The following is a 15,389-nucleotide window of genomic DNA, read 5'->3' on the forward strand; positions in this document are numbered from 1 at the left end:
GTCAGCCTCCTGGACTTAAGAGGCTCTGAGCCGAAGCCTCTAGCTCAGGCTGTCCAAGGCCCCAATAAGGGAGAGAGGCTAAGAAGGGGGAGATTGTGTATATCGGAGGAGGGGGATGACTGGACCAGGCTCTGCATCTTCCATCCAGCCACTGCCACCACACCCCTAGGCTATCAGGCTGATCTGGCCTCTGGCTCTGTCCAACCAGCCACTTTTCCTCTCAGAACAATCGATAAAGCAAATGCTTGGCACCATGCTGGTGAGAGTAGGAACAAGAGGATCTTGGCAGGCACACACTGGGTGCCAAGCAAGACTGTGCACGAATTCCTAGGGGGTTTCAGGATGAGGAGCATCTCTCTGGGGGTCCAGCCAAGAGAGAAGAGTTTATCACAGCGTGCCAGGAAGCCTGTGCCCAAGCTCCTAGAGGCCCAGGACTGAAAACCAAAGTAAGAAACTGGCTTTCCCAGGGATCCTCACTGCCTCCCCACTTCAGCTTCCCACTTGGCAGCTGAGGACACAGTACAGGAAGGATTTCTGCTGACATATAAAAGCTACTGGCCCTCCTGGGGCAATGACCAAGCACCATCTGTTGACAGGGCAGCCAGGGAAAGAAGATGGGGCCCTAACACTTTCGGAGCAGGATAAATCCCTCTTGACTGGCCACGTGCCCTCTCCCTCCAAAGGGTCCTGTCCAAATTGCAGAGTGGGGGTCCCATGCCCAATCTTCTCATCACTCAGGATGAGCCGGGCTCCAGAAAGCCCCATAACACAGTAAATCCACTTTTTCTGACAATATCAGTCCCTCAAGCCAACACTGCAGCCAACTTCTGGTATTTATACAAGATTCCCCATGTTGGAAATTGTGTCTGTAGAATCGTGTGTAGGTGAAAGGCAGAGCGGCCTGTGGTCATGTAATATTCCCCACTTCCTCCATTTCATTAATATCCCCTAAGAGAGGGGCAGTCAGGAGACCTAGGTCCATGGCTGCTGAGCAAGCCACCTCTCCTCTCTGGCCCTCAGGAAATAAAGGGGTTGAAAGTTAATGATTCCTCAGTCCCCTCTAGGTGTGAGGGTGGATTTGGAACCTGGAGCAAGCCTAAAAATAGGAAGGGGAGAACTCACATCCAACAGCAACTTCAGAAACCAGTAAACATTAAACTCTTGAAAAAGCACTGGCCCTGGTGTCGTGACCTGCAGGACAAGGGCTGAACCCGAAGGGCCCAGGCTCAGGGCCTATCCCGTTCCTCACATTCTGGCTGGCTCCCCTGGGTACTCTGCAGCCACACCCGCCTCAGCTCCATAATCTCCTGGCCATACCAGTCATGTAGAGTAGAGAAGCAGGAAGTCTCAGGGGACACGGGGCTCTGCCCCCTGCCTAGGAGGAGGCTGGCAGGGCCCTGCAACTCCCACTCGGCCAAGCCCCGCCCTGCTGGCCTGCTGCCCCCTTCTTCCACCAAGGCCATAGGGCTGCAATCTCTGGAGAGGGAGTGACCGTTCTCCAGACCAGCAGACCAGTGGTCAGAAGCCTGGGGCTTACAGCGGCTGGTAATGGCCTTCCAGGATGAGTGGCGATGCAGGTTCAGGCTGTGGCGGGCATCACGCAACTGGCTCTCCAGCTCACGCACCACCAGGCGCATGTAGCCAAAGCTTGCCCTGGACAGTGCCTTCACCCAGGCCTCCTGGGCAGCTGGCCCATCTGCCGCGAGCAGGTGTGGGCGCACTCCAGGGGCGTCGAAGCGGATGGCAAAGGCAAACTCTTCAGGTACGGGAGCCTCGGCCAACTCCACTGTGCAGCCCTCCAGCACCACTAGGCTCAGTGGGGCCCGGCCCTCTCGACTCTCAAAGGAGAACAGCAGGTTGCCTTTAAGGACAAACCAGCACCTTCGGCCAGTGCCACTGGGGGTGGGTGGAGTCCCTGCGCCCCCCCAAGTGCGCAGGAAGCCTGCGTGGTCTGCTGGGGAGTCGCTCAGGGCGTAGTGGGCCACACTCCTCTCGTTCAGCTTCATGGCTCGCATAAGAACTGTGAGGTGAGAGAGTTAGACACAGATCAGAGGGAGGCAGCCCTTGTGTCCCTGTGGGAAAAAGAGCACTGGCTCTGGAAAAACCTGGGCCCCAGGGCTGTGGGCTCTTCTCACTTGCTGTGCCCTGAGGCTCTCAGTGTCTTCATCTGTGAAATGGACTAGTCTCCCCTGCCTTTTCTCTCAAAGGACTATTGTGAGGATCATGCAAAAAACTGGACATCAAAGGACTCAGAGAAAAGGATAATGTGATCGTATCAGACCAGGAGGTATGGCAGGGCTTTGACAGAGCTGTTTAAAACCCAAAGGAAAAGGCATCAGCTGAGCTGAAATGGACCCCAAACTCATAAAAAACATTGTGCTTAAACCATCCCCTAATCTGAGGGCCCCTTAGCTCCAGCCCTGAAGCCAAACATCCAGGGTTTCTGTGAGCCCTGTGGACCCCTGCTGGCCTCTCATTTGTTAATGGCACAGCTGTCCTTTAGTAGCCTTCAGGGCCAGATAGGGCTGGGGTGGGGCAGGCCTGCCTCATTCCTCCATCATTATGGGTTCAGACAGGGACCAGCTCAGTAAATAAGAGCGAAGTACAAACACAGGGCACGGCTGAGTAGGATCAACCTCAACCACTGAACGTTGGTGCCCCACAGGTCACAAGTGGCATCTCATCCAACTGTCCTCCTGACTCACAGAAAACTGAGGTCAGGACAGTGAAGGTGAACTGCCCACGGTCACACGGCCAGCGAGAAGCAGAGCTTGGTCTCCTGATTCCCTCCCACCCTTTGGGGGCAAGCCTTGGCAATGACCCACTTACCAGCAGAGCTCACTGGGCAAAGGCAGGGGCCTCTCTTGTCTGGCCACACGGCTCAGCCCTTTGACCACGTGGTTTCTGGGACACCTGCAAAAGAATTCTCAAACCCAGTCAACCCATCCTAAAGGATGAAAACTCCTACTCAGGCTTTGGGGCCAAATGAAACCACCACCTCCTCCAGGAAGCCTTCCCTGACCCCTGATAATCGCCCCCCCAACCACCACGGGACCACCCAGGCCCTGAACTTACGGGCAATTTAAGGAGCTGAGTCCCATTGTCCTGACCATCACTGTTCAGACCTCACTGCCCTGCCCTCTAATGCTAGGTCAGAGTTAAATGCCCTCATGGCTTCTTGCTTTTCCCTTCTAGCACTTGTCACAGTTTATTTGTGGTCTTCAAGTAAGCTAATCTGAGAGGCCTGTCCTGATCACTGTGTCTAAGGTGGTACTGATCACGAAGGTGCTCTGATCTAAGGTGACCCAACCAGCAACCCCCTCACTTCTGTTTTCATCCCGCAATGATTTCCTTTGTGTTTACACCGCTGTCCCCAGCCCCAGAATGTCTCCCAGTGTAACCCCCAATATCCAGCCCCTTGCAGGGCTTGGAAAGGCCCTCCGAAACTATTTGTTAAAATAACTGTGACTACAACAGTGGACAAAACAAAGTCCCTCCCTCCTGGAGCCTACATTTCAGCGGGGGAGACACGCTGTAAAAAAAAAAGACAAAAATAAATAATAATTAGTGAATTTTTAAATTAATTAAATAATAAATAACGTAAGGACCGGTCTTGACAAGGGCTATGGAGAGAAGCAAGCAGGGTCCTGAGATGGGGAAGGGCCATTCTCCGATGGTGGTCGAGGAGAAGCGGGGGTGGGGTGGGGGGAGAACACAGATGTTTCCTCGAGGAGTGGCCTCAGCTCCGGGGCGCGGAGAGGGGATCCGGAGCCCACCGAACTGTCTCCGCACCCCCTCACGGGGACAGGCGTCTTCCACCCACCTCCCCACTCCAGGGATGCGAGGCCCGGACTTCAACCCCGGCGGGAAGCCGGTGCGCCGCGTTTTTCTGAATTCTTTTGTTAGAGGAGCGGCGGGCTGGGGCGTGGGACTCCCTGGCCGGTGGCCACCGCTGGGAGCCCCTAACCCGCTGTCGCCCTGAAACAGGGTCGCCTCACCGGGAACTCCCCGGCCAGCGCCGCAGACTCCGGGTGCGGCGGCCGCCTCGGTTTCCCCATCGCGCACGGAGCTGTCCCGCCACGTCCCCGCGGGCCACGCCCTCCCGGAGGCCGCCGCCTCCCGAGCCCGCCGGGCCCGCTCTCACCTCCGCGCCCCCGAAGCCCAAGAGGACGACCTGCGGGGTGGGTTGCGGCCGCGGCCAGGGGCGATTCCGGCTCGGGACCCCACGGCTCCGCCCGGGCCGCTAACTTGGCCACGGGAGCCGAAAGACCCCGCTTGGGAGGCTCGAGTTACCGCCCCCGCCCCTCCCCGCCCACGACTCACTAGGCCTCGCGATCCGCGAAGCCGCCCCGCGATCCATGCCCGAGGGAAACTGAGGCCCGACAGGCCGTGACCCGCCTGAGCCACAGTGCTGGTCAGTGGCGGGAGGCCTCGAGCGCAGAGTCCCACCTCAGGCCGTCCGGGGGCCTTGGACCCAGTCCACCTCCCAGAGAACTTGGAGACCTTCCCTTCCCGCCTCCAGTCCCCCTCTCCCCGCCCGGCCCACTTCTCCCGCAGAGCCAAGCCTGGGACGGCCTCGGCTCAGACACCTCCTCTGGGCGGGCTCCTATCCAGCCCGCGAGGCCCGGCCCAGCTTCCCAGCCACCCAACCCGGCACCTGGCGTCGCTCAGACCTCTGCTTCTGGGGATTATCCATTTCTGCTTCCGCCACTCCCGCCGGCCTGAAACGCAACTTCAGCGCCCAGACTCTGCCTGGAGTCAGTCGACAGCTAGGCCTGCAGTGAAGGTTGCAGGAGTGCACAACCAAACGCAGGAGGCTAGGGTTTCCCAGCAGCCCTGGAAGCCGGTGAGCTCAGAACACCTGCCCATGAATTTGCTGGTGCCCACGTCAGAGTTCTGCCCTTGCAGTTCCTGCAGCCTAGAATGCGCTTCCTTCTCAAGCCTGCCCCTCCGCTCTAACTCCTCAGGGCTCCTTCACACCGTTTAGGTCTCAGGTCAAATGTCCCCTCCCTGGCCTTGAGAAAGTAGCCTACCTGCAGGTCTCTGTCACATCCCTGGGTTGTATTTTCATTATAGCACTAACCACTTATAAGAAAAGCTTCCCTACACTCATGCTTTTATTTCCTGTTTATTATGTCTCCCCCATTAACTTTTATTCAGTTAATAAGAGAAACCATGGGCTTCCCTGGTGGCGCAGTGGTTAAGAATCCACCTGCCAATGCAGGGGACATGGGTTTGAGCCCTGGTCGGGGAAGATCCCACATGCCGCAGAGCAACTAAGCCAGTGTGCCACAACTACTGAGCCCGCGAGCCACAACTATTGAAGCCTGCGCGCCTAGAGCCCATGCTCTACAGCAAGAGAAGCCACCGAAATGAGAAGCCCGTGCACCACAATGAAGAGTAGCCCCGGCTCGACACAACTAGAGAAAGCCCGCCCACAGCAAGGAAGACCCAAGGCAGCCGAAAAATAAAATAAATAAATTTTAAAAAAGTAATAGCAACCATAATAAATGTGTTAGAAGGCAATAAATTTTGTGGAAAATATAGAGCAGGGGCAAGGAGACTGGGAGTTGGGGCAGTAGGGCGGTTGCAATTTTCAAAAGAATGGTCAAGGTAGGGCTCACTGAGAAGGTGACATTTGGGAAATACGTGAAGGAAATGAGGGAGCCAGTCATGCGAAAATCTGGAGGAAGAGTATTCCAGGCAGATGGAACAGCTAGTGCAACGGCCCAGAGGCCTGTGTTTGAGGAACTGCAAGGGGGGGGAGGGGGGCAGGGAGGAGCAGCAGGAGGTGGGGTCAGAATGTGTGGCCTGGGGCTCTGTAAACCTGTGAGGGCTGTTACTCCAGGCTGAAATGAACACGGGCTTGAGCTATGTTTTAAAGCAGCGGTCCCCAACCTTTTTGTCACCAGGGACCAATTTCGTGGAAGACAATTTATCCACGGAAGTGGGGAGCGGGGTCGGTGGGGGGCTGGTCAGGCGGTGATGCGAGCGATGGGGAGCGGGGAGCGGCAGATGAAGCCTCACATGCTTGCCCGCCGCTCACCTCCTGCTGTGCCGCTCAACTCCTGCTGTGCGTCCTGGTTCCTAACAGCCCGTAGACCGATACCGGTCCGCGGCCCGAGGGTTGAGGACCCCTGTTTTAAAGGATTTCTCTGGCTGCTAAGGAGAGAATAAATGTGGGTGGAAGCAGACCGGTGAGGAGGCTGCTGGAGTAATACAGGCAAGATGTGATGGGGGCTGGGAGAGTAGAGAGAGGTGGCCAGATTCAGGATGGGTTTTGAAGGTAGGCAGTGCAAGGTTTGCAGAGAGGTTGGATGTAGGGAGTGAGGGAAAGAAGAGGCAAGGAGGACTCCAGCGTTTTGGCCTGAGCTCCTGGAAGGAGAGTTGCCATTACCTGAGACATGGAAGTGGCAGGTGTCTGGGGCCAGTTATGTTTGAGATGCCCAGTGATCATCCAAGTGAAGGTGCCAGGAATAAAGTGCTTGGTACCTAGCGGTTGCTCAATAAGTATTTGATGAATGAAAGAGGAAGGAATATGCAAAGTGCCTGGATAAGAATAATGGGTGGTCCAAGTGTCAGGTAAGGAAGGAGAGTCTCCTGGCTTTGAAGGAACTGTGTCCTCCACCTGGTTTGCTTTCTCCCACCCATCCTCCTCGTGGTGCCTATTCATCTGCCACTACTGTTTTTGAGCGGCTTACTACGGGCCCTGCTTCAGGGCATTCTCCCATTTTTCTTTAAAAAGCCCCCAGCAGGTATTCACGCCACAGCTCTTCATTGAGCATCATCTACAGGCACTATCCTCGCCTTCAGGGAACCCAGCAGAGGTGAAAGGACTAGCTTCACGTGAAGCCGCGGTTGGCTCGTGCCTGCCTCGGGGGCGCGCAGAGCCGGAGATCGAAGGAGGTGGGGCTTGGGGAGGTTCCGAGGGCTTACTGGGCCGGTAGAGGGCGGGGCAGGACGTTGCTAGGGGGATTTTGTTAGGTCCTCCGGGGAAGGTTTGGCGCAGTGAGGCCCCGCCCCTCTGGAACGCCGGAAGCGAATCAGGTGACTGCGGTGGTGGCTGGTTCCGGAGACCGAAGCAGGCGGCTTGGAAGGGGTGAGTGTCAAATGTGGACGACTCTGGTTGGGGTCCCCGTGCTGGGCCGCTGGGCCTGCGGTCTTTGGGGACGGGGGGCGGCAACCCAGACCTGGAGGGAATACGGAGCCTGGTCCCGGCCCGCCGCTTCCGTTCTTCCTGGTTGTCCTCGAGCCTGTCGCTGCCTCTCTCTGACCCCAGTCTGGCAGAGGGCCGCCCTTGGGCGCTCGGGGTTCCCAGCAGTGCAGAAGGGGTGCGGTCTAACGTCCAAGATACCTTGTTTAGTATTTCCTCCGGAAGAACCCGGGCTCGGGGAAGTGATGGCTGGGGTAGAGGGGGGGAGCGGTGAGAGGGCTTGGGGACCCAGTGTGGGATCCACACCCAAGGTTAAGGGCGGCAGGGCTAGCCAGGCAGTAGTGACGCCAGTGCTTTTCTAACGTTTCTTAGCTTCCAGAGCCCAACATATAGAGCTGGTAAAAGCAGCAGATCTGGTCAGGTCCTGAGACGCTGAGTCCAGAGCGATGTTGCTGAAGACAGGTACCTACACGGATGGGGGTGGCTTTGGGAGGGTAGGTGACCAGTTGGGGGTGGGAGCTACCTGGAGGAAGTTCCAATCCTGTGGCGTCTGGGCCTCCTTCCCTGATGTGGGTATGTGGGGAGACATGTTCCTCTCATTCTTGGAAGTGGGCCAGGAAAGGAGGAGGTGCTCCCCACCTAGGAATCAGTTCCCCTCCAAAGAGGCCTCTTCCTTGCGCACCCCCTCTACCCCAAAGCACAGAGGCCCTATCTTATTAACATCAACATGTAATAAGAGCAGCCCTGTAAAGTCAGTACAGTGATTCCATCTTGCAGATAAAGAAACTGAGGCCCTAGAGGGAAAGTGAGCTGGCTGGGTGCAGGTCCAACCGGCTGGCCTCTTAAGCCCTTCTGAAGCCTCTTGGGTGTCTGTGGAGAACAAAGAGCCCTGGATGGGACTCAGGAGACCCTGGCTACACTGTACTGTCAAGTTCTGTGTGAATGGAGTGGGGGGAGCTGGTCAGGGTGTAGAAGGGATATGACCTCAGGGTGTTAGTTTTTGATAATTCCAGCACTGCTGTGGTAACAGCAAAGTGGGAATCTGGGCCTCAAACACGTTGCCCCACCCCAGGCACCGTCTGCCCACTCACAGCACTCCTGGAGCCAGGAGTTGCAGGAAGAGCCCATTCCACCTTAAGCGCGAGAGTCTAGTTCCCCTAATGTGCAGGCCAGCAGCCTCTGCAGGGCTGGGCAGCATGTGGATGGGGTGGGGTGAGGGCTGGAGCTATAGGAGCCACTCACAGTTATCCTTCCAACCCCCTGCAGTGCTCTTGCTGGCCTTGGTGTCCCAGGTGCTGGTTCTGGAGAATGGGCTCCTGCGGAAGCCACCCATGGGCTGGCTGGCCTGGGAACGCTTCCGCTGCAACACTGACTGTAACGAGGACCCAAAGAACTGCATCAGGTGAGTAAGGTCGGCACCACCCAACAGGCTTGCCTAGGGCCCTCACAGAGTGGGAGCAGCGAGTGGGGGTCAGCTAGGAAAGAGGGCAGGGTTAGAGCCCCCCATCCCAGAGAGAAAGCAACCAGAGGTGACTTTTGAGACCTCTGACACTCAGCTTCATGACCAGCTTGGGGCCTCTGTGGTGACCTCAGGTCTGTGGGACAGGGACCCTGTGGTGGACGCAGCCACTGAGATTATGGAAAGGGGGTAACAGTTAAGGGCCAGGCCGGACCCCGCGTGCTTCCCACTGGCCTGGTTCTGCTTCTTGGCTTGGGGGCCCCGTCACTCCTCTTGCTCCACCCTGCTCATGGCTCATGACATAATCCTTGGTACCCCTCACACTTGTTACCTGGCTTAGTCCTCAGCTGACAGCAAGGCCATGGTACTTGTAGGCTGGATTCACACTCAGAGCATCTAAGAAGTTTGAAAAGCTCTGAGGAAGGGGGGTGGGGTTAAGGTTAGGCCCGTGCTGGGCCACTGAGCAGCCCTGTCCCCTACCCCTCGCCAGTGAGCGGCTCTTCATGGAGATGGCTGACCGGCTGGCGCAGGATGGATGGCGGGACCTGGGCTACGAATACCTTAACATCGATGACTGCTGGATTGGTGGACGTGATGCCAAAGGCAACCTGGTGCCTGATCCCAAGCGCTTCCCCAATGGCATGGCCTTCCTGGCTGACTACGTGAGCCCCACCCCAGCCCTGCCCCTTGGCCTGTGGGCCAGACCACTCTTTCCACCTTATCCTACTTAGGGCTCATTTCTGTAATCCCTGCTTGAGAACTCACAGTCTGGTGGAGGAAATAGATACATGGACAGGTAGTTTTGACCCACTGTAGTGGGTGAGAGCAAGGAAGGACATCTTATTCAGCCTGGGATTTCAGGAAGGTTCTCCGGAGGAAGCAGTTCTTGAGCTGATACTGGAGAGATGGCATTCAAGGCAGAGGGAATGGCAGAAGCAAATGCCTAGAGGCCAGAAACAGCCCATGCAAGGTGTGTGTGTTGGAGGGAGGGGAAGTATCATGGTTGGCAGAGGCCAGGCCAGCAAGCTGAGACCCCTTCCTTTGGGCTTTAGGAAGTCATTGAAGGTTTTTATTTATTTATTATATCTTTAAAATTAATTAATTTATTTTTGGCTGCATTGGGTCTTCGTTGCTGTGCGCAGGCTTTCTCTAGTTGTAGTGAGCGGGGGCTACTCTTTGTTGGGTGTGCAGACTTCTCATCGTGGTGGCTTCTCTTGTTGCAGAGGACGGGCTCTAGGCTCATGAGCTTCAGTAGTTGTGGCATGCGGGCTCAGTAGTTGTGGCGCATGGGCTTAGTTGCTCCATGGCATGTGGGATCTTCCCGGACCAGGGCTCGAACCTGTGTCCCCTGCATTGGCAGGCAGATTCTTAACCATTGCGTCACCAGGGAAGTCCCATCATTGAAGGTTTTAATGGGGCCTGGTCAGATGTGCCTGGGAGGCGGCTCCTTGAGGTCCTGCCTGAGCCCAGTGTGTTGTCAACCCCCCACAGGCTCATTCCCTGGGCCTGAAACTGGGCATCTACGCAGACATGGGCAACTTCACCTGCATGGGTTACCCAGGCACCACGCTAGACAAGGTGGTCCAGGATGCTCAAACCTTCGCCAAGTGGAAGGTGGACATGCTGAAGCTGGATGGCTGCTTCTCAACCCCCGAGGAACGGGCCGAGGGTGGGTCCCACAGCTGGCTGGGGGCCATTAGGTAGACAGGGAGGGGTGGCCATGGAAGGCCCCACAGTGCCCATCTGTCTGTATGGCCCCTAGGGGGTAGCATTTCCCAATTCCCCTCACCCAGGGCCTAGGGGGATCTTGGCTTCCAGGCTCCCTAAAGATGGGTTGGTACCATGCCCCTACCTGGGAAGTGTTTGCAGCTCTGGGTACAGGGGAAGCACCTCCTTGAACTGTAGTTCCCTCCCATTTGGTGGGAGGTTTGGGCTGAGGCCCCAGATTTCATCTTGTGTCTCTTCATCCTAAAATGTGAGGGTTGGACTTCTCCAGGGTACCCCAAGATGGCTGCTGCCCTGAATGCCACAGGCCGCCCCATCGCCTTCTCCTGCAGTTGGCCAGCCTACGAAGGGGGCCTCCCCCCAGAGGTAAGCCATTCTGTGCACCCACCTGGCAATGTTCCTCATACCCAGGCCTCCTTGCCTTCTATGCAGCCAGGGCTCCTCTCATCATAGTTGCTCACATGCTGATTTGTAGGTCTAGGAAAGGGTCATAAGTACCTGAGGGGGCCTGAGCTAGCCCAGGGTCTTAGAGGAGACACTTGTCAGGTGGGCTGAAGGGATGGGTATCCAAGGCATGGGAACCATATGTTATGTGCTGACACAGCACCCAACAAGCAGTCAGAATCCTGGGTTTTGCCGAGTGGGCTAGGAGATCCAGAAGGCTGGTGAGGCCAGGCAGATGGGGCCTGGCCTCTGAAAGGCCTTGTGGGCCTCTCACCAGGGACGCTTCGGCATGTAGGGTGCTAGAAAGGGTGGAATCAGACTTGCAGACCCGAGGGAGAACCCTGGCAGAGGGTGGGACTCACTGAGAGAACACGGGGGTGGGGGTGTGGTAGGGAAGGTTATGGTACGCCAGCCTGGGTCCATACCCTGGGCTTGGCCCCAGCTGGCGTGAGAGGGAGGGGTCGGCTCCTGGCACCAGCGCGCATGGAGGAGAGGCCGGGCAGCCCCAGAGCAGGGCCCCTCCCTCCGAGGCCTTCCTCATCCTGAACACGCTCAAGGTGTGTTCTCTTCCCCCTTCCCTACCCTCTGTGTCTCCTGCTGAGGCTCCCCAGCCCCTGTGCAGGGCTCCAGGCATTAGAGTATGACTCTGGTGTTGGACTCTGCCTTCCCCCCAAATCCAGGTGAACTACACCCTGCTGGCAGACATCTGCAACCTCTGGCGCAACTATGACGACATCCAGGACTCCTGGAGCAGCGTGCTCTCCATCCTGGACTGGTTTGTGACCCACCAGGACATTCTGCAGCCGGTGGCAGGCCCTGGGCACTGGAACGACCCAGACATGGTACCAGCATGGAGGGGGATGGCCCAGGGCCCACTGCCCTATGCTGTCTTCCTGGACGCTCATTGCCAGGTTCTAGATCAGCATATCAGAAATGTGTCCTTGAACCAGCCGTGCTGGACTTGTCTTGGGCGCTTACAATTCTGTTCCCAGGGCCCCACCCCACCTCTTGGATCAGAATGTTCAGAGAGGGCCTGGGAATGCCCATTGTTAAGTCTTCCCAGGCGGTTCTGATGTGTCTTGAAACTTGATCTGTAGGGACTCTTGTGTAAGACATTATTCCTCCATAGGGTGAAGATCACAGATAGTCCACACTCTCTTGCCACCCTTCCCTAGACTCTTTGCCAGGTCTGCCTCTGACCCCTCTCTCAGTGCTCTGTAGTGTTACCCTCCACAGGCAGAACTGGCCTCTCATACCTACCTTACTCATAGCCCTGATCACTTAAATTTCTTTGCAATTTATCTTGCAGTTTTATAGCTATCTCTTTAGTCAACGAGTATTTACCGTCAGTGATGATTATAATAATTACAAATACTAGGCCAGATGGAGAGGTGCCTGGAGAAACAGAAATTGACCTGCTTTAGAGTTCCAGCTCCAGCTCTGCCACTTACCTTGGGCACGTGACTTAATATTTCTGTGACCAGCTTTGTCAATTGGAAAATGGAAATAGTAATAGTAGCTGCTATATATGTAGGGTTGTTTTGAGGGTTAAAAGGATGACCCTTTATTTTTGTTTTATTTTTTTTTTAGGCCAGCACATGGCTGATGTTGCAAACAGGACTCAGCTCCCTGGGGCTGGAGGGGAGCTGACCTTCATTGACCTATTAGGCACCAGGCCCAGGGCCAAGTCCTTTTTTAAAAATTATTTTATTTTATTTTTTGGCCATGCCACATGGCATGCGGGATCTTAGTTCCCTGACCAGGGATCAAACCCACTCCCCCTGCAGTGGGAGCGAGGAGTCCTAACTGCTGGACCACCAGGGAAGTCCCCAGAAGGATGACCCTTTAAATGCTTGGCATGGTTTGGCACATATACAGTGCTTAGTTAAATTGGTGTCACTAAGTACACAAGAGTGTTGAGTTAGCAGGAGTCGTTTGTGTCCTGTTGGTGTATTGGTTGCCCTGAGGACAGGAGTGCCCATTGGTGTAGTCAGCTGTCGTTAGGGCAGGTGGGTGGCTAGTGGCAGGAGCAGAGACTCTGTCCAGGTCTGGTTTACTACCATCCTGGCTGTATTTCTTGACTTGCATATTCCAGTTTATAAACGCTTTTGGCAACAGGATCCATTGGATCCTCTGAACAACCTGTGACGTGATCAGAGCATATTATCACCCTCATATTCTTGATGGAAGAAAAAACCTGAGGCTCTGAAAAGTGACTTGACCCACCCCAAGGCCACGCTGCTGGGGAATGGTGTTTGTAGAACCAGGGCCCACACCTGGCCGTCCTCCCCCATCTCTGTCTTCTTTTGCTACAAGTTTAGGGTTGGTCCCCACGCCCACCGCCCTGAAGAGGGCAGAGCTGAGCAATCCTCTTTTCTGCCCCCAGTTGCTCATTGGGAACTTTGGCCTCAGCTTCGAGCAAGCCCGGGCCCAGATGGCCCTGTGGACGGTGCTGGCGGCCCCCCTCTTCATGTCCACGGACCTGCGTACCATCTCGGCCCAGAACATGGACATTCTGCAGAATCCACTCATGATCAAAATCAACCAGGACCCCTTAGGCATCCAAGGACACAGGATTCTCAAGGTACTGGGGGTGTGGGAGCAAGGAAGGGAGGCTGAGAGACTGGGCTCCCCTGGAAACAAGTCTGCAGGCCAGAGGTTCAGGGGTCGGGACTAGGCCTCTGAAATCCACTCAATCCCTCCTAGTTGCATTCAGTCGAAGTCTCTACTGGGAGCTGCTTCGACTGTCCCTCACTTGCCTGGGTAAGAGCAGGGCCAGAGCAGGACAGCTCGTGGGATTTGGGGAAGGGAGACATCACCACACATGCACACGGGATCAGTGTGGCCCCTCGGTTTGGAACTACAAAACTTCTGCACAAGTCTATGATGGCTGGCAGAGAAGTAGGGCTTTGCCTTCAGAGTTTAGGAGTTGTTTGAGCCATGGAGTACAGCTACTGCTAGTACTAGTGTAGACTAGTTGTTGAGCACCTACTGTGTGCTAGACATTCTAGATACATTTTCTCAGAAGGTCGATGCTCCTTCCCTGTTTTACAAATGAGGAAACTTAGACTTGAAGAGTCTCAGTAACTTTATACCAAGGCCACACAGTTGGTAAGTGGTACAACAGGACTCGATGCCGATAGTGTCACCTGAAAGCTTGTGCTCGTTGCCCAGATCCTTGCCTCTCTAGTAAAAGGAAATCTACACCAATATAGAAAGCACCTGCTGAACTGGTGATGCCCAGAGGCGATAACTAATCCTGCCAGAGGGGTGGATGGTGGAGCCAGGCCCAGGGGCCTTCTGGAGGCTGTGGCTTCACCCTCCTGGCTGCTCAGGGCAGAGCTCATCGTTCTAACTGGACGGTGCCCTCCAGTCCAGTGCCAGGGGCTGTCCACGTCTGTCTCTCCCGTTATCCTGTAAGCTCTCTGAGGCGGGACCTCATGCAGCATTTATCTGTGTCCTGGCGTGGGGCCTGGCACAGAGTAAGTGTCGGGGAGCGTCTGCTGAGTCAGGGAAGGAAGGAAGGAAGGTGGAGTTAGACGAGTTGCGTGCTGGAGGGCTGTGGTTTCCTCTCCAAGCTTCTGCCTGACACGGAACTGTGGGCTGGCGAGACCCAGAGCTCAAGGGCGGGTTGGGAAGGGAGCTTCAGGGCCTGCTGAGCAGGGACCCCAGCCAGTAGCCATGTTCTGCGCCAGGAGAAATCCCACATTGAAGTGTACGTGCGGCCCCTGGCCAGTGAGGCCAGTGCTATAGTCTTCTTCAGCCGCAGGACAGATATGCCGTATCCCTACCGGACCTCCCTCGCCCGGCTGAACTTCACCAGCTCCAAGGTGTATGAGGTGAGTGTCCTGCTACCTGCAGCGCTTTGGGTTTCCCTGAGGGTGTTGCTGGGTCCTACTCACACGGGGGCCCCTTCACTCACACACCGTCCCCTAAGCCGTGGGCCTTGGGTCCTCCGGCTGGTGCTGTGCTCTGCACTGGTGTTTTCAAGCTACATAAACGAACTACCGTGTGTAAATGAGTCCCGTCAGCCCCCGAGGCTGCGTGTTTCCCCTCTTCAGTCTTGCTGGCACATTTCTCAGGTTCTTGGTGGGCTGGCCCCTCACCACTGCCAGTACTTGGGCATCTGTTGGCTTTGCCAGAGGGGAAGTCATGGGGACTCAGGCTCCCACTTCTGTAGGGCATCCTGGAGGCTCAACACAGACCAAAGTGCAGGCTCTTACATCCCCTGGAGTGGGGGGCGGTGGGGGTTTGTCCCTGTGCAGCCATTCTTAGGGTGGCATAGTGCTGTCCTCCCCCCTGCAGGCCCAGAACGTCTACACGGGTGACATCATCAGTGGCCTCCAGGATAAAACCAACTTCACATTGATCATCAACCCTTCCGGGGTGGTGATGTGGTACCTGTATCCTATCAGGAAGCTGGGGACGCCCCAGCAGTGAGGAGCTGGGACGTGTGACAGGCTGTGGCAGCACCACTGAGCCCAGACCACGGAGGTTCCACGTGCTGAGGGCCAGGAGGTGGGGTTTCTGCTACCCGTCAGACCCAAAGTGCAATCTCAGGGCCGGGTTCTACGCCCTGCAGAAGTGTGAAGTCTCTTGGAAACTTGT

At 56.2% G+C, this 15,389-nt stretch overlaps 2 protein-coding genes across 2 annotated transcripts; one reads left to right on the forward strand and one right to left on the reverse strand.

Moving 5' to 3' along the window:
• Positions 1 to 531: 531 nt before the first annotated feature.
• On the reverse strand, positions 532 to 2,913 carry PHETA2 (PH domain containing endocytic trafficking adaptor 2). The gene is made up of 2 exons (XM_065888027.1): positions 2,830 to 2,913; positions 532 to 2,020 (listed from the first exon to the last, which is right to left on the reverse strand). Exon 2 carries the CDS (start codon positions 2,013 to 2,015, stop codon positions 1,227 to 1,229), a length of 789 nt encoding a protein of 262 aa, XP_065744099.1. The 5' UTR covers positions 2,016 to 2,020; positions 2,830 to 2,913; the 3' UTR covers positions 532 to 1,226.
• Positions 2,914 to 7,503: 4,590 nt separating this feature from the next.
• On the forward strand, positions 7,504 to 15,221 carry NAGA (alpha-N-acetylgalactosaminidase). Its single transcript, XM_065887203.1, has 9 exons — positions 7,504 to 7,615; positions 8,420 to 8,555; positions 9,103 to 9,274; positions 10,104 to 10,281; positions 10,609 to 10,703; positions 11,462 to 11,623; positions 13,168 to 13,365; positions 14,477 to 14,620; positions 15,087 to 15,221. The coding sequence occupies exons 1-9, from the start codon at positions 7,600 to 7,602 to the stop codon at positions 15,219 to 15,221; spliced, it is 1,236 nt and encodes a 411-aa protein (XP_065743275.1). The 5' UTR covers positions 7,504 to 7,599.
• Positions 15,222 to 15,389: the final 168 nt, after the last annotated feature.

The sequence above is a fragment of the Phocoena phocoena genome, chromosome 11 (assembly GCF_963924675.1).
Source record: "Phocoena phocoena chromosome 11, mPhoPho1.1, whole genome shotgun sequence".
NCBI lineage: Eukaryota > Metazoa > Chordata > Mammalia > Artiodactyla > Phocoenidae > Phocoena > Phocoena phocoena.